This window comes from Micropterus salmoides, unplaced genomic scaffold (genome assembly GCF_014851395.1).
Source record: "Micropterus salmoides isolate LMB-PRFRI ecotype aquatic unplaced genomic scaffold, ASM1485139v1 Ms_hic_scaffold_8, whole genome shotgun sequence".
Classification (NCBI taxonomy): Eukaryota; Metazoa; Chordata; class Actinopteri; order Centrarchiformes; family Centrarchidae; genus Micropterus; species Micropterus salmoides.
The window spans coordinates 17,540,480-17,563,287 of NW_024044570.1; the positions used below are offsets into that span (position 1 = coordinate 17,540,480).

The 22,808-nt window shown below is 39.6% G+C and overlaps 1 protein-coding gene across 1 annotated transcript; it reads left to right on the top strand.

The window, feature by feature from the left end:
• Positions 1 to 2,114: 2,114 nt before the first annotated feature.
• On the top strand, positions 2,115 to 22,624 carry stra6 (signaling receptor and transporter of retinol STRA6). The gene is made up of 18 exons (XM_038706214.1): positions 2,115 to 2,242; positions 6,707 to 7,094; positions 8,374 to 8,440; positions 9,399 to 9,481; positions 11,808 to 11,941; positions 12,547 to 12,713; positions 13,529 to 13,654; positions 14,342 to 14,409; positions 15,874 to 15,953; positions 16,050 to 16,111; positions 16,628 to 16,790; positions 16,974 to 17,049; positions 17,461 to 17,594; positions 18,148 to 18,265; positions 18,741 to 18,842; positions 18,963 to 19,126; positions 19,867 to 20,004; positions 21,548 to 22,624. Exons 2-18 carry the CDS (start codon positions 7,024 to 7,026, stop codon positions 21,784 to 21,786), a joined length of 1,992 nt encoding a protein of 663 aa, XP_038562142.1. The 5' UTR covers positions 2,115 to 2,242; positions 6,707 to 7,023; the 3' UTR covers positions 21,787 to 22,624.
• Positions 22,625 to 22,808: the final 184 nt, after the last annotated feature.

Consider the following 22,808-nt stretch of genomic DNA (forward strand, 5'->3'; position numbering starts at 1 on the left):
ATGGTCCGTGCCAAGTTTGGTGCCGATCGTACTTGTGCCTTCAGAGGAGTTAATCAAAATAGGTTTTTCAGTTTTTGCGATTTAGCAAAATGAAAACGTCATCGCACAGAGGCATGTCCTATACCATATGAGTCGGGACCATCCCCAAAATGCGTAGACATAAGATTTATGAATGTGCGACGTAGAGCCGCATAGTTATGAGGCAAAATGTTTGTTGATTCAAATCCATTTGAAATGAATGGGACTTTCTGATGGTTTTTGAGCATCGATTATAGCGCCACCTTTTGTCCGAATTGGACCAAATTTGTCAGGTGTCATCAGGGGCCATCAGGAACAATTGACCCAAATTTGGAGTGAATCGGACCTGCGGTACCAGAGATATAAAATGCATGTAAGTCAATGGGATTTTTTCTGACGACTTTACTTTGCAATAACAGCGCCACCTATGGGCACATTAGGGTCCACTTTGGTGCCTGGCGTCAGGGGATGGTGCTGAACAATTTGGCACAACTTTCATGTCAAGGCGACTTGTGGTTATAGAGGAACAAATTTTTCGGGTTAAACACCGCCACCTAGGGGCTAGTTGCACCAAATTTTGCACAGGCCCTCAGGGGGGCGTCCCACATAAGTGCTTCAAGATTGGTGTCGATCGCCGATTCCAAACCGAAGAAATGACATCACTTCCTGTTACTAGCGTCTTGCGGCAATATTTGTTAGACTATAACCAAAACAGTTTTTTGCATATCGATCTGGGGAGCATAATCCTGAATCAGCTTGTCCCAGAGATGTTCCGTACCAAATTTGGTGTCGATCGGACCAGCGGCTTTGGAGGAGTTAATTCCAGCATGTTTTTCAGTTTTCGCAATTTTACAAAAAAAATTATAGGCGTAAATGGGCGTGGCCTATATCAGGAGATTCAGCTCGATCCCCTGAACGCGTGGATATAAGGTTTTTGATATACACCTTCGTATGCGGGACTTACAGCGATTTGAAAAACCCAAATTTTGGCCGTTGCTTGTAGCGCCCCCTAGAGGTAGAAGTGTGCAAATTGTTTCGCATGCCGTCGTCTCATGGGCCTGAACCTACCCTGTGAGTTTCGTGTATGTAGCACTTATCGTCTAGGCCGCAGTATCGGAATTAGGCCAAAACGTAAGGAAGAATAATAATTATAAAAACGAGAACGAAAACAATAGGGTTCCCAGCCCACTTCGGGCTTGGACCCCTAATAAAGACAATCTCTGTCTCTGCACTACCATCACCACTGAGTCAATTGACAGTGCAGTGAAAGACAGTGGAGTCTAAAAAATGCATTTGTGAAGGGCATCTTTATGCACTCAATCCTAATATAATAATGTCAAAACCACAAGAAGCTAATTTTAGTAGTGGCGTTTTGTATCATAACTGCTCCAGTTATACGTAAGGCGAATTTGAGGGGATTTTCTGCTCCTTGGTTTGGAAAACTCCAGAGAAATTAGATACATGGATGTCTTTTGTGTTGTAGTAATCCCAGAACTGGTGTAGGTATTTGGCTAGAGCCTAACTCATCTCCCTGTAGGAGTCAGTGAGCACTCTCCTCCACAAAAAAAGTAGTTAATGATGTTATTCACAAAGGGTCTGACTTCATGGAGGGACACAGCGAATGTCCTTGTTACTTGAACTTCACAGTCACCACCTTGGCCTCCTTCCTTTCCACCTTGATGGGGCTCCCTTGCATTGTGACAGCTGTAAAATTGGAAATGTATGTCAGAATATACAGTAACAGCTTGTTATATTGATTCAACTGGAATAATCCTGTTTGGCCTGAAATGTCAACAGAGCAAATAAGTAATATATATATTGCAACATGTCAGTATTCCCAGTCTTACCAGGAACTTGACCACATCTCTATATGTTTCACAATGTTACCTCAGTTTGCATGCAGCAGCACTTTTATGATTCTCACCACAACAAGATAGAGTCAGGTCAAAGTACTGACCTCACACTGCATGTGAGGTGTCCATAAAAAAAGAAAAGTTGCTCTTCAGATTGTTGTTTTGTTAATGTAATTATTAAACTTCTCCAAGGTGGGTGTGTGGCAGAAAGTGATGAGGTATGTACAATTTGAGGGGGAACTGTTCAGGAAATACACAAAATGCAGCCTATTTCATATGCATTTCGGGCACATTGGTGCCAGCAGTCCTGCTTTAAATAGTCATCTACCTTCCACGCCTACCTGGCGCTGCAGCCCACCTGCATACGGTCGGTAAGTAACCTTGCATGTCAACGTTTATTAAACCGATTAGCCGTTGTAGCTGATAATAGATACAGCCACAATTGTCTGTGGTTTCCCATGAAAAGCACGAGTGGGTCGAATAACGGGCTTTTGCGTCAAATACACATTGAATTCCTCCTGTAGCCTAAATGGCCATATAGTCCAGTATATGTAGAATAGAGAGGAACAGGTGAGTAAGTTACCTGTTGCTGGGCTCGGGCTGAAAGTCTCTTTGTTATCAGAAGATCAAGCTCAACTTCAAAGGCAGGAAGTCTGTCCATCACGGTAGTGTGAAACCGAATCCAGAGGACCTGGCTGCAGCTGCCCTTCACAGAACAGGAGACAAGCTCATCTGTGGGAAGTACAGGACAACACTAATCTGCCTGCTTCATTTCTGTAATCTTGTTTAAAACAGTGCAAAATAAAAGTGTCGTTTAATTCGATCGTCCGGCAGACAAATGCCTACATGTTTAAGCAGAAAATATATTTCAGTAGTGTGGAAACGTCTGGGATCCTCAGACTCCACTGATGATATTATGAATGTGAAAATCAGTAGGCCTTCAAAGTATCTTGGCGATATATATTGACAGTGTTTTAGCAGCACTAATGGAAGGGTAGAGCCAATTTCAGTATGAACCAAGGACTTTTAAAAGGTAGTTTATATTCATGCATTATTTTTTGTAGACCTACAGTATTAACATCTTCTTTAAAGCACTGGAGGTAACTGTGTCTTTACGTTTGTTAGTTTGTGGGCGCTTGACTTGTCACTGTTGCGGTTTAGATTGGATTAATCAGTAAACAGATTATGCTCGTTTTTACAAGGCATATGCTTAATAAATATATATATATATATCCTGCCAAAGGGCGTTTGGGCCGACTTCCTAAACCTGATACAAGTGAACTGGCTCAATCCGACTGCCTCTCTGTGATGTAATTATAACTGTTCAAAGCATTCTTTGTTCAGTGACCCTTTCTTTCCTGGGCTGTTTTTTTTTGGGGGGGGGGCACATTTCATTGGTTGGCTTACTATGCTTGAGAAACTATGTTTTCTCAGGAGTGTTAGGAGGGAATTTGTTACTTTTTAAAGAAGTGTGACTGTAATCCTGGCATAATGAGTCTATGCTGACATGGAGGCAGTGTTGCAAAACTGACTTAGTCTCAGCCAGCTGCAGCTAAATGCAGGAATGCAGACATGTTGCAAAACATATACAACCTTTTTTTTAATGGTGCCAAGGGTGTCACTTTGTGTTAAAAAGTGGTGGGGACATTTAAGGGCTCAGATTAGAGTTGGAACAAAACACATCGCATATAACGCGTGACAATGCAGAATATTGGGGTCAGGAGAACAAGACTAGAAGATATTTTAATGCTATTTAAAAATAATTATTCATTGAGTCCTCCCCCAAAATATTTTGATCATTAAACACTTAATTTCCTGCATTCTGGAGATATTTCCAACACGATTTATGGTGGAAATGTCTTTATTTATATAAATGGGAACACAAAACTCAGGTGGCCAGCGACAATTCAGAATATAAAAATAAAATGGAAAATAATCCATTTTTTGGCTTATGTCATTTCTTTTGGACAATGCAGATCTGTTTTTTTTTCACTATTTACATTGCATTGCATGTTTTCTTATTGTGCCAAAAAAAACTTTCTCATAGCACTTACATTTTTTATTTCACATTTCTTGTTGCAAGCTATTTTTAAGAACATTTTTAACAAATGCTTTCAAGTGGTGGAGACAACATCAGCTCTTTCAAAAAGTGATGGGGACATGTCCCTAGTGTCCCCATTATAAATGACACCTATGAATGGTGCACATAAACATATAAATTTGTGCATTAGCAGTTCCTTTTATTAAACTTGTTGCAGAAATAAAATAATTGGAGCTAGGGTGTTAGTATGGCCCTTGACCTTAGCCTGTCTTTGTAGCACTCGCCTCCTTGTGCTTTACTTACGTTGGAGGTTATTTGTGATCATTTTCCCTCTCTTTATAGAGTTATTAAATTTTCCATTAAGCTTTTACATCCCTAAGAACTAAGTAAAATTCCCATTTTGAGATCTCCCTTCTCTTTTCAGGATAAATAAGAAACAACAGTAGATCATCAGAAAGAGAAAATAAGGACAAGCATAAAAAGGAGAGAAAAAATATTTAATAGTCAAAACTGTGATGTAGCAGAAATTAACCCAACAATCTGTTGGGTTAATTTAACTACTTTTGTTAACTCAAAGAGCTCTGACAAGTTTTGGATTTTGAGTTTTTTTGTGTTGACTATTTAAGACTTTTGTCGTGTTGATTGTATGTGCATATGTAAGTTATCAGTTGAAAAAAAAGGTGGGTGTGCAGGGATGGGAACAAGAGAAAAGAAAATAGCTTATTGCCACGTCTTTTGAGTTTGAGAGAAACATACACATAATCAACTAATTATTAGGGTCGAGCGAGTACTCTGTTGAAACAAGTATCTGGTACAGATACTTTTTACTAGTACGAGTATCATAAAAGTGTAGAGTAAGTAGTAGAGTAAAATCTGTTTCCTAATAAACCGTAAATATAGGAATCTTTTTTTAAATCAAAAATATTGCTCAAAAGCTCTATTCTGAGGCTGTAAATAGTTTTCTAATAATTTCAGGCTAAAATAACTTCCCGTTAGTCCCGCCCACATCCAGGTTAAGTCTCGCCCGATCCGACTACGGATACAGGAAATTTTATTTATTGAACAGTTACAGATAGTGGTGTACTTGCTCATCCCTACTAATTATACAATGCAGATAACTTATATATTTATATAAAAGACTAGTGCCACCGGTGGAAAGAGTTTGTGACAACGGCCTTAAGCCCCTTTCAAATCGGAGCCAAGTTGTGCTACGCTTGCTGCTGGTTTCAGTGCAAAAGTTCAACTATTTTACACTATGACTGCTGCGTGCGCATAAGATCACCAAGAGATGCGCTGCTCGTTGCTCAACGCAGCAACAAACCACCCTGGCGCTGCGCAAACACTTGAAGTTAATGGGTCTGTCTGAAAGGCCCTTTATACGTGTAAACTGAAACAAATTTGAAATTTAAATCCTCTTAACTTGAAATGGAAAGTAGTATAAATGTGGTTTTGTTTAATCTTAAAACTGTGAGTTAGAATAATGCAGAAATTTATGCCATGTATGATATTTTTTTGAATTAAGGGATCATCTCTCAATGATCAATCATTCTATGAAACGGCAGAGTACAAAAATGACCATTGTAATTTCTCAGAGCTCAAGGTGACATCTTTAAATGTCTGGTTTTCTCCGAACAACAGTCCAAAACCCAAAGATACTCAATTTATCGTGGGGAAAAAAGCTGCAAATCCTCACATTTGGGAAGCTGGAATCAAAGAATCTTTGGCCTTTTTGCTTGATGAATGATTAACAAATTATCAAAATTGTGAGTGATTGATTTTCGGTTGCCCAATTAATCAATCAATCAACAAATAATTTTGGCACTAATGTTGGTTACCAGGAAAGTAGAAGACACATCACTTTGGTGCTTTCCTTTGTTTTGACGGCTGTGATAACTTTAAAATGTGCAGTACTAAGTTGAATTTATTCTCTATGGCAAATTTCTGATATTCTGGAGTCTACTCTCCTTTGAAAGTTCACACCATGGAGACTTGTCCACATTTATTGTTGAATATTATAAGTAACAAAAGACACCACTGGTATGAAAAAAAGAACATAGATGAAGTTCCTTTCCTCAGGGCATTGTGACTGTAGCTATTGTTAAATCCATCTCATTCACATATCGTGTACTCATATCATGTTGAGATTTAAATCTCTCTCATTAGTTTTCTATAATCTTTATCAGAAGTTTACAGGATGAATTTTGTTACTATTTGGAAATTACCTATTTGGATAAACCGCTTTTTAAATTTTTTTTAAATAACATTTTAAACTAACTGGAGACCAGCGTGGCAAAGTAATGATGCAGGTATCTGGTTTAGAAAACTATATTTCCACATGAATATGCCCTTGGACATCTTTATCTTTAATTTATCTGCTGAAGAAAAGTACTTGGTTGAATGAACCCTTCCTCAATCTAAGCTGAAGGTGCAGAGTTATGTAGTGAGGTGTAGTCTGACTGGCCTTTTCCCATCCTGCTCTATTTGGTTCCATGTTGTGATTTACCTGGATTTATTTTTGTTAAGCTTTCACAAATGTAACTGAACCATGACTGAAGGGAACAGCATGGGAATTTCCCTGTTATCAATGTGGAACTTCCCTCTGATAGGAAAGGCTCATCACTCCCTGCATGTCTTATAACTCTGAACACCTGATCCCTTCATTCACTGGCTGCAGTTCCAATAACACAACCCCAAAAGTAGATGTAATCCCAGTAAACCACAGGTGGCCTTCCAGATTGGCTGCCCAGAACTCCCCATTTCTCCCTCCGTTCACACACTTCCTCTCTCTCCCCAGGCTGTGTGGTGGTAACCCTTTGCTGAAATAGGCAGTTGAGGCAGCACACTGCAGCCAGGACTTGTCACATTACTCTCAACTCCACTGCGGGACGAGGGCACCTGAATGCAGGCCTTGAGGGTGGTAAAGAGTGTGAGTGAGACAAGCCCAAACACAGGGAAACAAGGACGCCTTTGCAGCAGCAACAGAGTCTGACTTGGGAGACACTATTTCTTCTTGATACAAGGGGATAGCAGCTGTGTGTCGGTAGAGATTGTGGTTAAAAATACTCCAGCTCCTTTGTAAGACTTTGGATCTGTTTGGAAAAATACAGCACAATGGATAAGGATGCTCCACTGGACTATGAGTACCCAGACCTAGATCCTCTGCCATCCAAAATTGAAGCAGAGTAAGTACATTTTTACTGTCTTTCTGAGGATTTAAGATTAGTTCATTTAGGCTTAAATATCTCCCATCTAGTTTAGTTCTGTAGGCCTTTATTGCTTGTCTTAAAATCACTGGCAAAAATCATTGCTATATTAATTCATTGATGTGTATTAGTAGTTCTTGAAACTTTAAGTCTGCCCAATTTTTCAGTGAGACCATAGCTCTCTTTGAGATATTAGGTGACACTTGGCACAACATTCAGTTGTGCCAAGTGTGCATTCTTGTTTCCATTCAGTTCATTCGTCATATTACAATAGAGGTTATCTCTTTTTCATGCCTTGAATACAAGTTGTGTGGAAAACTGGAAGCCCATTGAACTTATTGTGTGCATTCAACCTAAAATAACAGTTTATACGTTTTACCGTACTATGCAAAGTTGGACAAAGATTTCAAACTTATACTGGCAGTCTGGAATAATCTTAACATCCAAATTGCTTTTACATATAAAAAAATGCCCCCATGTATACATTGGCACAGAATTATTAGTTAATATGATATATTTCATATCCAAAAATGGCCTGAGATAAACAATATGACAGAAATACAGTGGAACAAGTGTCATTTATCACCAGCTGAATGTTTACCTAATACACTGTCCGGTTGTCATGTAAATGAATAGACTGTGCTGAGCTGTGGTCTGAAAAGCTCTTGTGTGGCCTCCACTGTAGCTCAGTTGTACTGTAGATCAGTTTTAGCTAGCTGATTTGTAAACACTAAAATGTCCTGCTGCTCCTGCTATTCAACCAGCTCTGATTCCGGAAATGTGAATTTTGACATCTCCTTAAATTTACAAATGGTCGGCTCTCTCATGTTACAAATTCACACACTGTTTGGACTGTTTTAGACTGTTCTAAAAAATGTCAAAACAGCCATTCTGAAAGCTAACATTTCTATGCTCAGACTATACAGTATGTGTAGCATAAATAAGTCTCCCAACCTGGCATTCTCTGAATATCAAAGTTGTAAATACTAACCCATGACTAGGCATTCCTGCTCTTCCAGTGTAAAGGAACGTGAACGTAGGCCTTTGTTTTCCAGTCACGCTGATACCAATCCGTTTAAATGCAAATCTCTGCTGCAGGATTTCAGCTACAAAGTTTCCATCCACAAATGGTCCTGACAGTGACGTGTGAAAGGTTCAGTGACTCAAATCCCTGAGTCTTAAGTTTAAATGTAATTGTTTTGCTCATGTGTGAATGTTTTGTTCCTTGTGTTGTTTTTTTTTTATTGTTTTTTTTTAGAGTAATCCCTCCATGTGACCCTACTGCTGATGACAGGCTCTACCATATATGCATCACTGCGATATCTGTAAGTCAGCTTTCCTATTGGATTGATGTGACACAACATTACACTATCCTGTCATTCACTGTCACTGGGTTTATGATATCACACCATGCTAATCATCTAATTACCTCCACCAAGGAAGTTTTGTTTTCCTTAGTTAGCAGTATATCTTGGAAAAGTTGTGAGCAGGTTTTAATGACATTTGGTGGATCACTGGTTCATGGTCCAAGGAAGAAATAATAGGGTTTAGATACAGATCCAGGTGTGGGATCCTGGGCACAGGAATGGTTACAAGAAGTATTGACATTATGAAATACAGCGTCACATATAACCCATAATGGCCTATCATTATGTATTTTTGATAGAGATCCTGACCCAAAAATGATGACTTCACTACACTACACTTCATTACATTTAGACAATGGTGCAGCCTGTTGTAGATATTTGCTCTCCAAGTCACTTCCAGTTACATCACACAAATGCAAAATGAATATATAATAACTGAGTGCAGAAGATTGGTAACAAAATTGGTAAATCTTGTCACTCAACCAATGAGATCCAGTAATGTTCACTATCATTACCGTTTCACCAACTGTTCCACATTATATTTATGCTGTCTCCTGCCATAATGATGTTACTTTGTAGTCAATTTGTCTATTGATGTCGGTTTTAAGATGGTCTTGGTAGTTGGTCAAGACTGGCCCAACATAGAGCAAGGCAGTCTTCCCATCCTCGTGTTTCCTAGTGGTGTCACGGGTCATGACAGGTCATTGAACTCTCACTGGTCAGTGAGCCTGACTGATGACAGTTAATTCAGACTACATCCGTAGGGAGCACTAATTAGGCACCGGAGTTTGGCCTTTTGTGACATCAACTCATTTGTAGTGTGAAGCAAGGTGAGGCCTGAACCCTGGGGAATCCACAGCTGCATGCTACCCTGCAGATAAGGCTAACTGACGTATCTTCCTATCTATCCTCGTAGCTTGTTGTCATGCTGATCCTAGCAATCTTAGCCAGGCGCACGAAGGTGGGCGACGGACAGAAAGGGCTCCCAGGTTTACTCAGGTAAGGCTGTATTTTATCTCATATTATTTCTCTTTTCTGGAATGACAGACAATCACGTAGCTGCTTGCTTTGATGGGACCTTACTAGTAGTTTTGAATATCTAGTTCAAATCACTTTTCAACATTATCAAAAGCATATAATGGATTGATTTCCTATTTGTCTGGCAGTTAGTGGTTTCCATTCATTTAGGTGTGGTATAGGGCTGAACTGTTAATCGAAATGTTATCGAAAATCACAATAAGGCCTTTTGCTGTATTCAAAAATCACTGAAGGCGCAATATGTAGAGCTGCAATGTGTGTGAAAATACCGTTTTAAATGTAGTTACACGGTACACATCCTATTCTACAAACTTCATACCACTTCCTCAAAAATCATACCACAATCATTTTAATGTTTTTCAGTGAAAATAAGAATGATGTGAAAATGATCATTCCCTATAATAACGCAAATCATATAGCAGAATATTTTCGTTTAGTTCTTTTTTTCAAAATCGTTCAGTCTTAGTGTGGTATATTCATTTGGGGATTCGTCAACATTCAGCATAAGGGATTAATATTGCAGGGAGCCACTGGATTTACATGTTCAGTTGTCAGAACATAAATAATACAAAATCAGATGTTGAGATAAGAACCGTGTCAATGTGGTAGTTTACCATTTTATAAAGTCAACTTTTAGCTAATTCTTAAGTCAAGGATGTCTGGTGTGTCCCAAAAGCACTAGAACATAACAGCAAGGAAACATTTTTAAATAAGTTCCTACTTTATTGCAATAGCACAAACATGATCTGCACTTACGGAATCTTTTGACTTGCTGATGTACCCACGAGCAGTTAACCCCCAGATCTGCTCCGGTGCAGCAGCTCAGTGGCCAACAGATAAGACCGTGGACATACAGAGTAAATTTTAGGCGTGAATGTGTCTACTGTAATTGTGCAGTGAAACTTCCATGGATTAATGAGCCAAAAAACGGTGCCTTTTTTCCCTGTCTCATGAATGTTTCAAGCCTCATATCTGATTTCAAGGACAGCCTTGAAAGTAGAAAATCACAACTACTACTAAGTCAGAAATCATTTGTTTGTTGTGTTCGCTAAAACCAACACAAGAGGACCTATTATGCTTTAGGTTTCCAACATTTTTTTTCTATTACATTTTCAACGGCTGTTGTTATGGTCATCTGCTCATAATCTGTTCCAGGCACAGCACATTAACGAAGTATAGGGACACGCCCATCCCCCTACCACTAGTTATTCAACCACTCTGCTCAGGACTAAATATTACTCTTCAAGTTTTTGGAGGTTGTTCAAAATGTATCGCAGAAAGTGTTTTTTCTGTTGTGAAAGTTAGTTTCTCGGTGGACACATGCTTGTTAATATTTGCTAAAGTACTAAACTACTGCTAACCATGGCTGCCGTTAGCAAGTGTACTGGAAGATCTGGAAATTGAAAGAAAGAGTCTTATAACACTGGAATTGTCTTTGGGTTATTTTCTTTTTTTTCTTTTTTTTCTTTTTTTTCTTTTTTTTAGATCTAACTTATTTTCAATAATAGCCTTTTTCAAAAGGGGTCAGTATAAACATTTCAGCAGCTGACTGACAAAAAAAAGGTGTCTTGTGCTGCCTCTTATATCCTAACATTTGTGGTTAACAAAGAGGAAACCAGCATGGTTGCTATGGCTAACTGTACCTCTCGGTTAGAATAGTTAAAACTGCCTTAATGGTATAACACAGACAGCAGGAGGAAGCAGGAGTTCTTTAAGGGGGCTTTCACACCTGAATGAAAGGATGAATTTTTTGGATGGTTTGGACTTTCAGACTAGGAAAACAAACAAATGCATGGAGAAATGCACTGAAATAAGGACACAATTATAGCTCCTCCTTTCCTGTCGGCGACGTTATAATGCTCACATGCTTAATTGCGAATTTGAACCAGCCTTCAGGAGGCCTATAGTTGGTGCTGCAGGTAGTAATGCCATAATAATAATATAGTGGCAAATATGCATATGTTCATTTTTGATTTATGCATTCTTGTCAAAGATACCCTCTGAACTGTTTAATAAACCAATCAATGTCAAGTATAGGGAGACACAGCCCACAGATATGATGACGACAGGACGCAAGTGCGTCATGTAAAGTCCTTTAGTGCGCAGAATTGCAGTGTGAAACCAAAAATAACCTGATGTATCAAAACATGAACGTTCAGTCACAACAACAACAACAACATATAATATGCGCCTTTGTGTAGTGTGTCATTTCTGCTCAATAACTGTTTCATCCAGATGTGAGGCTGGTAACATGTGGGCTCTAAATACCTGCTGCTTCATTTCACAGTCCGGTCAACTTTCTGGACCATACACAGCACAAGGGCCTGGCAGTGGCTGTGTTTGGAGTGCTCCTGTGCAAACTATGGGGCCTGATCATATCGCCAAACCCCCTCCCCTTCATAGCAGACACAGAGAACAAACGTGAGGAGGTCATTTTGGTTCTTCCTGCATTAGCATCAGCCTATCTGCATTCACTTTTACACAAATTGTAAATCTTCTATAGCCACTTTATAATGTTTATCTTACTAGTTAAAAGGTGTCACTGCTTCTCTGCTGAACAACTTGACAAAAGAAAGATTCTGTTAAATCAGCAGCATGGCATGGAGAGATGTTTCTCCATAAAAATTATTTTTGTGAAACGTGTTATGTAATTGGATTATTTTGTTTCCATGTGTCTGTTATTTTCGACTAAGGAGTTTGATGGTAAGCTTCGCAGGAAGCTTTTTTTTTTTTGGCTGAAATGAAATTACATAAGAATTGACTGGAAGGAGTCGGCTCCCTGCTACTTTACACAATCCCCAAACAGTACATGGTTCAGCAGAGTAGGAAATGCAGTGGCAATTCAGCAGAGTTAGATCTTAAATCGCTCATAGTTTCCACACATTTTGGGGGGTATATTAAGTGTGGAAGTGAAACAGTATTAGTTGTCAAAGTTATATTGTTGTGTCACATGGTTCAGTAAATCAAAAATTAATGTATATTCCTTTTGATGCTCTGGTTCTTCACACACCTTTTTGCATTTGCAGATAACTGGGTGATTCTGGGAGTCTTCTACTATCCAGCACTATATTACCCTCTGCTGGCATGTGGTACTTTACATAATAAAGTAGGCTATGTTCTTGGTAGCCTTCTATCATGGACCCACTTTGGAGTTCTGGTCTGGCAGAAAATTGACTGTCCCAAAACACCTTTGGTAAGCAAAGATAGTTTTCTGTACCACTATGAGTTTCAGTGCATCTATATCTCCTTTTATGAGACAGCAATAGATTTGAGGAATAGAGTGTGTAATATTCTCTAGATTGTCACTGGATTTGTGTCATCTGAGTTTTAAGGATTATTTCAAAGACAAAGCTGATTTGTTCTGGTCTGCAAACCCATTGATTACCAAACAAAGCTGGTCTGTAGTTTATTTAAAAAGATGTGATTTGAAAAGATGAATATCAGGCTTTTCAGCTTGATTCATGGGCACATGGTTGGAGCTTTAAAACTTACACAACCTCAGGTTTTGTGCCATATCCACGTTGTTTTGGTTTTCTGTGCGATGAATGGCTACAACTCAAAACAATTAGTTCCACTGTCTGTTGGTCTTAATCAAGAGGCTTTGTTACAGTTAATCAGTTTGGATGGTTTGTCTGTTTTTTTTAATAGTGGCGTTGTCTGTCTTTTTATCCCACCATGAGCTGGCACACACCAAACGCTGCAAAAGAACAATCTCATTTATTGAATCCCAGTGTGTGTTTGTATAACCTAAAGAAGAAAGATTTCAAATATGTTAGCATTTTCTCTGCGAGTAAATCATAAACTTTTGGTCAAAGGACGTCTCAGGTTTTTGTGTGGTGGGAATCCCATTTGGCCGATATGCAGACTCCCACCACAACACACAAAGCCATTTGTGTCCGCTTTTTGTGTGAAGACAATGTGATTTTAACATGTATTCCTAGTGTGTCATTTAAAAACTCCCAAAACAAGTTGCTAGGTGATTTAAAGTCTCGCTTTTTTCCTTTGCAGATACACAAACACTACTCGCTTTTCTCCAGCCTTCCCCAGATAGCTTGCTTGGCATTCCTTAGTTTCCAGTATCCCCTTCTTCTGTTCAAGGGCTTACAAGGCACTGAAAAGAACAATGCTACAGAGGTAAGTTTTGACCTGAGTGTAGTTCCTTTGACATGTCTGCTTCAAGATGGCTGTACAGCCCTTAAGGTGCAATTTGTTTGGCCTGCTTACATAACAAATTGGATACAAGCGTCTATGTTGAATAGTAGTCCACATCCACGTAAGCCTGAACTATTTAAAAATAAATATTTCACTAAGACCCTGAATCTGTGCACATGAGGAACCTTTATAATCTGCCTGCTAATCAAGGGGCTTATGATGCTCATACAACCTAGGTTGAGGGGAAAATCTGAAGTCCAATGCGGCAAGCCAGTTGCCTAATCATTTTAAGTAGATTTGATACTAAGTAAGTATCAAATCTATTTTAAGTAGATTTGTAATTGGTTTACATTATGTTCTTGATCAGATTATGAAAAGGTTGCCTTGTTTTTTCACTGATGAGACACAATGCTGTGTTTATTTGATGCTAATCTCAGCATGGGTGTGACAAAGCTGGGGTCCCACAGGGACGCACCTGACGCCATAAATCTGACAGATACAGATTGCTTTTACCACATGTTAATGATTACAAAACAAAGTATGAATTTCTATCTAATTCAGGAATATGGAGGCTAAACTGAAGCATTTGTGACACACAAAAATGCAATCAATTAATTTAGCTTTACCACACTGCCCTATTACATGGATTCTGTCTATTATTCTGTTTAGGATCTCAGCAGCAGCTACTATAAAGACTATGTGAAGAAAATGCTCAAGAAGAAGCCCTCCAAAATAAGGTGAGAATTGTAGCCTGTTATGAGTAACGCACGTGATTTGCTGCATTGTTAGACTCACCGGCCACTTTATTAGATACAACTTGCCAATGCAGGGTTGGACCATCTTGAACTGCCTCAGACAATATTGACATGATAGCATCATGCAGTTGCTGCAGATTTGTCAGCTGCACATCCATGATGCGAATCTCCCGTTCCACCACACCCCAAAGGTGCTCTGTTGGATTGGGATCTGGTGACTGTGGAGGCCACTGGAGTACAGTGAACTCATTGTCATGTTCAAGAAACCAGTTTTAGATGATAGAGCTTTGTGACATGGTGCATTATCCTGCTGGAAGTAGCCATCAGAAGATGGGTATGCCGTGTTCATAAAGGGATGGACGTGGTCAGCAACAATACTCAGGGAGGCTGTCGCGTTTAAACGATGCTCAAGTGGGGGCACCAGGAAAATTTCTCCCACACCATTACACCACCACCACCAAACTCAACCGTTGATACAAGGCAGGATGGATTGATGCTTTCATGTTGTTTACGCCCAATTCTGACCCTACCATCTGAATGTCGCAGCTGAAATTGAAACTCATCAGACCAGGCAATGTTTTTTCAATCTTCTATTGTCCAATTTTGGTGAGCCTGTGCAAATTGTAACCTCAGTTTCCTGTTCTTAGCTAACAGGAGTGGCACCAGGTGTGGTCTTCTGCTGCTTTAGCCCGTCTGCTTCAAGGTTCGAGGTGTTGTGCATTCAGAGATGGTATTCTGCATACTTTGTTGGTTGTAACGAGTGGTTATTTGCGTTACTGTTGCCTTTCTGTCATCTCGAATCAGTCTGCCCATTCTCCTCTGACCTCTGACATCAACAAGGCATTTTTATCCACACAACTGCCGTTCACTGGATATTTTCTCTTTTTCGGACCATTCTCTGTAAACCCTAGAGTTGGTTGTGTGTGAAAATCCCAGTAGATCAGCAGTTTCTGAAATACCCAGACCAGCCCGTCAGGCACCAACAACCATGCCACTTTTCAAAGTCCCATAAATCCCCTTTCTTCCCCATTCTGATGCTTGGTTTGAACTTCAACAAGTTTGACCACGTCTACATGCCTAAATACAATGAGTTGCTGCCATTTAGTTGGCTGATTAGCTGTTTGTGTTAACAAGCAAATGAACAGGTGTACCTAATAAAATGCCTGTACATGTTATCTTTGTCTTTTGACTTCTCTTCAGGCAATATAGCCTGAGGCTTATTTAGTTTAAACACAGCTGAAGGGAGGGATCTTTTACCCAAATAAGAGACTTGGATTTTCTTGTTTTGATGGCTGTGTTACTTTTTTAAAGATCTTTTTGGGTATTTGAAACCTTTATTATAGACAACGGAGAGACAACAGGAAATGACTGAGAGAGAGACTTGAACCGGGGATGTTGGGGTTCATGCAGCGTTAAATGTGTACCTCTGTTTACCTTTCACCTCAGCACATCGAGCACAGAGACGCCAAAGCTCCCTCAAAGAATAATTGATGCTGTGAAGTCATACATTTATACACCAGAAGAAGGTAAATAGGTTGTCTTGGACTTGTGTTATGTATGGTCTAATGCCTTTTTAAGTATTATCTCCTGTTCAATTATAAACCTTTTTTTTCCTCAAACAGCTTTCCGTTTTCCACTGAAGTTGGCTATATCTGGTGTAGTGTCATTTATAACCGTGTATCAGGTAACTACCATATCTACTATTAGACTTTATAATCCAAAACAATCATACATAAGGACAAAGTGATCATCGCATACTGAATGTAATGTGTCCACCTCTGCTTTAGATAGAACCTTAAATGCATAGTCCAGTGAACAACTACCAGGTGATTTAAATAAGAAAAAGACATACAACATCCATCTATCCATCCATCCATCGTCAACCGCTCATCCTGAGTACAGGGTCGCGGGGACATGCAACAATGTGTCTTAAATCTTTGAGTAGACCCAATCCTCACACTACGCTTTGGCTTAACAATTTAAGTCCACAATTTGAACATCAACAAAATAAGTGCAACATGTGGGATTCACCTGAGAGTGAGCTGATTATCAGCAGTGGATGATACAAATACGGTGCAGGCCTGTTCTAATTTCCACATCTGTAAAAGCCATTGCATTTCTAGGGTAAGTTTTTTGTTTGTTTGTTTTTCTAGTGATGAATATGATTAAATGTTCTGGGTTTTTTTTTTTTTTTTTTTAGGTGGGTCTTCTGCTGATCTCGTTAGTGGTGCCATCTCTTCAGACTGCCCGTTATGGAGTCGATGAAGACGTCGCCAAACTTTTAGCTGGCTTCAAGATTATGCTGTCTCCAGACAAACATGAAGTTGTCAGAATAGTGGTTTATTACGTGTGGTGTGTAGAAGGTGAGTGGAGAAAGCAGAAGCTGTCATTTTACACGATATTATAGATGCATGTGTTTATTTAGTTTAATCACACATGGCTACATTGTTTTAAATCTGCAGAAAGCAATATAACAAGCTAATTGTCAATGAATGACATCCTCCCACAGTAAACGACCTGAATGCCATGTGCTCTCTTTCCTGCAGTGTGCTATATCTCAGCGATGACCCTGTCTGGCTTGGTCAACCTGGCTATGCTCATGCGGTCCATGGTTCTGCATCGGTAGGTGTTAGAAAATAACTGTGTAATAGCTCTCTTTTTCTTCGTTTTCTATTCTCTTCCCAAAGTTTCCAAGAATCGAGAACATGCTTTTCATTCTGGGTCCTTTTTATTATAATGTGATGGTTCACAGAGGAGTTATTATAACATAATAGAGTACTAATCATGCAGACAGATAGAATAGCATTCACTCTGCACTAACTGCTGCTAGAATTGAAAATGGCCATTAAGATAAGAAATCAAATACTGTGCCATTACCATAAATTAAATGGGATTTTTCTGTGTGGAGTATTGAATTTGGTCGTATTCCAGGCTCATTTACCTCCTAAATTTACTATGTAATTAGTACATTTACCGATGAAACATTTTGTGTATTGCATAGTGCTGCATTGTCTTGTGTTTTTGCTTCTGTAGGTCAAACCTGAAGGGGCTGTACAGAGGAGATATCTACAATGTTTACAACTGCCAGAGAAGTATCAGGGCTTCCCGGCCAGCACTGGTCTGCTGGATGGGATACACCAGCTTCACGTCAGCTCACATCTGCATTGGTACATCTACATATTGAATACTAAAAATAAAGAATATAGATTATCCAGAGTGTTTAAACTGTATTTGCAGTATGCTTACGTTTATCTGGATCGCTTTTATTTTTTGTTTTATCCCTTCAGAAATGCTGCCAAACCTTAGATTTTGTTCTTCATGTTGAATGTTTTGTACAGTTAAATACTGTACCTTGCTCCTAAATAGAGGGTTGTGTTGTGAGATAGTGGTAAAACAGTAATGGATGCAGATTTTTAAAAAAAAGATCATTTTAACATTTCCTGCCATATTAACAGCTGTGTGTCTGTTCACACTCCTTATGTATCTAAATGTATTCTAGCAACAGATGAGCTACGCTAGAATATGTTTTTAAAAATTTGACAGGGTTTTACATGTGGTTTATGAAAGGAGACTTCTCAGGGTCTGTTCTTGAGATTTCTAAAAGAAAAACGACCCCTCCCTTCACTGTGATATAAGAGAGGAGTGGAAGTGTAGATTTGATGTTTGCCTGACAGGATGTAAGCTGTGAGGCCCTGAAGTTCTGATCTCTGTCCCCTGTAGGCATGATGATCCAGACCATGGTGTTCTTCCTCTGCCTTCTGGTCGCTGTCTTCCTCATTATCATGCCAGTACTGCACGGACAGAATCTGATCCTCTTTCAGATCCTGTTGAGCATGTGGTGAGCATCGTCACATATCTCTCACTCATTAAACGTCTGCCTGTGGACTGCGAGACCAAGGCACAATTCCTTGCTTTAACATTGCTGTTGTCATACAAAAACCTTATAACTTCAGTTTTAGCAGATTTTTATTATTTAGCCTCAAAACCACCTTTATCAAACACTGGATAGCCTTAAAATGCATGTGTTGGTCTGTGTGGAATTGATGCTTTCTTAGTTCCTGAAAACTTTACTTAAAAACAGGCTTCTTAACTGCAATTTGGAGGCATTTGACCCAGGTGAGCCAGATATTCTATACTCTGACAGATCGTGATCAACGCAACCATATTACTCTCTGGCATGCTGGCCAGGCCAAAGCATTAAGTAGGCTTTAAGTGATATATTTTGCTGTCAGTTATCAAAAGGTTTTTTGTGCATTCTGTCTTTCTTGTGTCACCACAAGAGATATATTTGATTGTTGATTTTGTCCTTTCAGGCCCTTCTGGCTGATGATTATCTTGGCTGTGTTGATTCAACATATCACTGGCAGGTTTTGCTTCATCAAGAAAACAGCAGGCACACGAGACCTAGACAACAGGTAGATCTACTGTTGCTATGTACTGTCTGTTGTGGTCACTTATTTATGGTTTGTGTAAGTGTTACCGTCATAAGTGCAGCATATTCATGTATGTTTGGCGCATTGTACCGTATCTTACAGGGGTAATCTGTTCCTGCTTACTTACCTGCTGTTTCCCGTCAATGTTCTGATCGGGGTGCTACTGGCTCTGTGGCGCATGGTCATCACAGCCCTGTTTAACATTGTCCACATGGGGCGCATGGATATCAGTCTTCTTAACCGCAATGTGGAGGCATTTGACCCAGGTGAGCCAGATATTCTGCACCCTGACAGATCGTGATCAACGCAACCATATTACTCTCTGGCATGCTGGCCAGGCCAAAGCATTAGGTCAAGTTCAACGTCATCTGCATTAAATATATTTTCATATAATGGGTAGCTTCACGTTGGCTGTCTACCTGCAAAATTAGCTCTGGGTCCATTTTATATATGTATTCAAATAAAAAAACAACAACAGCAAGGCATGGCTAGGGACTTCAGTCCCTTAGACTTCATACTCAATTATATTTTACATTGTACTACAGTTTTTTCTTTTGGTCTCAGAAACACAATGTTAACACATTCATTAGTATTAACATCATGCCTTTACCTTTTGTAGATGCCACTGTGTAGTTTTTTTCACTCTCACTGTGGAGGCTAAAAGGGAAGCAATTTTCTGTGAACAAATGCACTTTTACTGATCCCACTCGGAGCCCAGAAATGCGTATCCTATCCACTTTACCCTGCTAGCAGCTCAATGCAGCCCGAATGATATCTGTATTCTGTGCAGTGCGCTGGACTGTAATTGCACACCGATCTCTGAAATGGCTGCAGATTTAAGACATCTGTTGTCAGGAAAAGCAGGTGGTTTAAAAAGGGGGAAAAAAAGAAGTGTGATTGTATGACCATTATGTGTGATTGCTTCAAAGCCAACAGGGGTGTGGTCCTATGTGTTTATTGCTTTTGCCCAGTCAGAGTGACCCCCCCTCCCTGTGTCTGTCTGCAGCCTACCGCTGCTATGCTCATTATCTGAAGATTGAGGTGAGCCAGTCTCACCCTGTGATGAAGGCCTTCTGCGGGATGCTGCTGCACTCTCTGGGACAGGAGAGCAATGCTGCACAGAGGCCACGGGATGCTGAAGAGGGTCTGTAGCACAACACTTGCATCATAGTCTACCAACTCAACTCATTCCCCAAGTGCTAATTAGTCAGCTGATGTGCATGCTGACTTGGTACTGTGGGTTCAGTGTATTCATACATGTAAAGGATAAGACTGGTGTTTATTCCTTACACTGTTTACTATTACACAATACTTTGTGACTTCCCTGATCCCTGTCTTTGGTACTTTAATTCCTGCTGAAGAAGCAAATCTTTAAAAACGGGTCATAAATAGAACAAATTTGTTGTAGCTAACGTTACTCAATGAGAAGTAAATGGAGCATTTTATAGGAACTATTTTCAATTGCAGATTAATACACATTTTGTTCTCTAGTGAGTATTTACAGCATCAGGGTGGTGTGTACAGGACTCAAAATAAACTACAGTATCCATGTTCATGGTAATTAAAAGAACATGTAACCCTGTGCAACAATGTGGCTTATTGATGTTGTTTTAAATAGTTTTTGGACAACAATGGAGCTCTATTGCACAGATGAATAAGGTACATCAGGCTTTGGCTACACAGGCAATACTTGTTCGTAGGGTCACGTTCAATTCACATATACATTAAAGTCAGTATCGCTTCTTTAATTTCTCCAGGGAGGGTTTGAATTCAGAAACAGGTCACTGTAACACATAATCAGATCATAACACAATCTTGCACGCACAGAAGAAATGAAAGCCTAGCAGTTCTGATTTAATATGTCAAGAGCAAATTCAGTCTCACTGTGGAATAATTTACAGTCCTGCTGCTGGGCTCAATCAAGTCTGTCATAAACTAATCAGCTGTCCTTATGGCACTTGCCTGAGCCTCTGTCACCAAGAGACAGTGTGGTCCTATACTGTAGGACCCCATGAAACCTATTATTTAACTAACACAGATGAAACCATTATAGCATGTATGTAATGTACCCAAAATATGAACATCTACTTTAAAGCTGGTTGCTGCATTGATGGTATTGACTCTAAACTCTTAGACAGGATGTGTTAAAACTTACACAAACTGTGTTAAATTCTGAGTCATAGTTGCTTGCATGTGTGGTGACAAGAGGACATATATTGTAGTAAGGAATTGGCAGCAAAATGCATCTGGCTTGTTGTGGAGTCCAAACCCTGTCTGGTATCTGGTCACAGCTGAGTCCAATTACAAGTGTGCAGTGTAGATGCTTGCTTGTTTGCATCTAGAGGACAATGCATTATCAGGAATAATCTATTGTATTACAAAGATTAGTTGTCGAGTAGCTGATTACACAGATGAGCTACGCTAATTGCCTGCTTCATATTCATGCTGCCCAAGGGGCTTAAGCTTTCAGTGTCTTAATGGCAAGCCCAGTATGCTCCTACCATACTTAGAGGATTAGAATATGATTGCTTTCTATTATTACTCTTTCTGTAGTATCTATCTGGTCCTGGGTGGCCTTTAAAATATTATTTTCCCATTCCAGCTAAGATTAAAAAAGGGTTAGGTTTTCTTCTATGACACTTGTATGAAATACCGTCGGTGCTAATATGATGTCTCAATGTCCGCAGGGATCCAGCTGGTCCAGCAGGAAAAGAAACAGCTCCAAGCGTCCATTGCCAAGAGGACCCGCCGGCACTGGCACCTCCTCTACACCCTGGTCAACAACCCCTCCCTGGTGGGTACCAGGAAGCACTTCCAGCGTCAGACCACAGAAAGCTTTCTGAATGGAAGCCTCAACCGCAGCGCCAAGGTGGGCAGCAAAAAAGAGGCAGCAACCAAGGAGGCAGAGAGGGCTGCCAGCAACTGAACATGACTTTGACCCTGATTAAGGATTGGCTTGAAGGTTTCTTTTGGTTTGGGGAAAATTCTACAGTCATATTTGTTCACGCCTACTGTAGATGTGTTTGCATTGGGTAAAATAAGTGCACTTATAGTTCAGTGCCATATGTAAAGATATTCATCAACCCTTCCCTGTATGGAGATTGTGTGTCACTCTGTCCTCTTCATTTCCCCTGGCTGTTTTATATGAGGGGGCCACAGTCTCCAGTCTGATGAGGAAAGCTTATGTGGCACTGACCTCCCATCTAAACACACTCATTATGTGTAAACACGTGTGCTTATTTTGGGATAACACTGGTTTGCTTTATGTTTCAACCTGTAGGTTAATCACATATGTTTTCCACTGTGTTGTTATTATCATATAGTGCAGACAATGCAAATGTGTAGTTGCCCAAACTAAACACATGGATTTAAAGAGGGTATTATTTAGTAGAACATTTCACTATTTATGGATTTACTGAATACGGTTTCATAGACTGGGTAATACATTTCTTTTTTTCAATTGTACACAATTTGTGTAATTAACAGTAACCTGTGGAATAGGAACTATCAGACCAAATGAAACTGTTTTTTTCTCGGGGTTGGTTCTGTTTTATTTGGAGATCTTTTAATAGTCATGAGCCACTTGCTGCTATACCAGCGTTTTGTTATTGTGGTGGAAAGTCTTTTCTGGTTTCTGATATTCACCAACATTACATCGTTTGCCTCTGCATTTACATTAAAAATGACGATGATGAATTTTCAAGTGAAAATAGAACACCCGAATTTTCCTTCTGATTTCTGTGAAAATAAAACTGAAACACAAATTTTCTCTTTTTTTTTCAATCGTTTATAATTGTAATATTTTATCCTAGAATAGGCTAATTTAGGATACATATAGGCTATAGTTTATATTTATATATATATATTCATAGTGTGTTGTTGTGTGTTGAGCGAAATTAACTGAACAGCACCAAAATGAAGACAAAGGGAGGCTTTGTGTTGAACAGC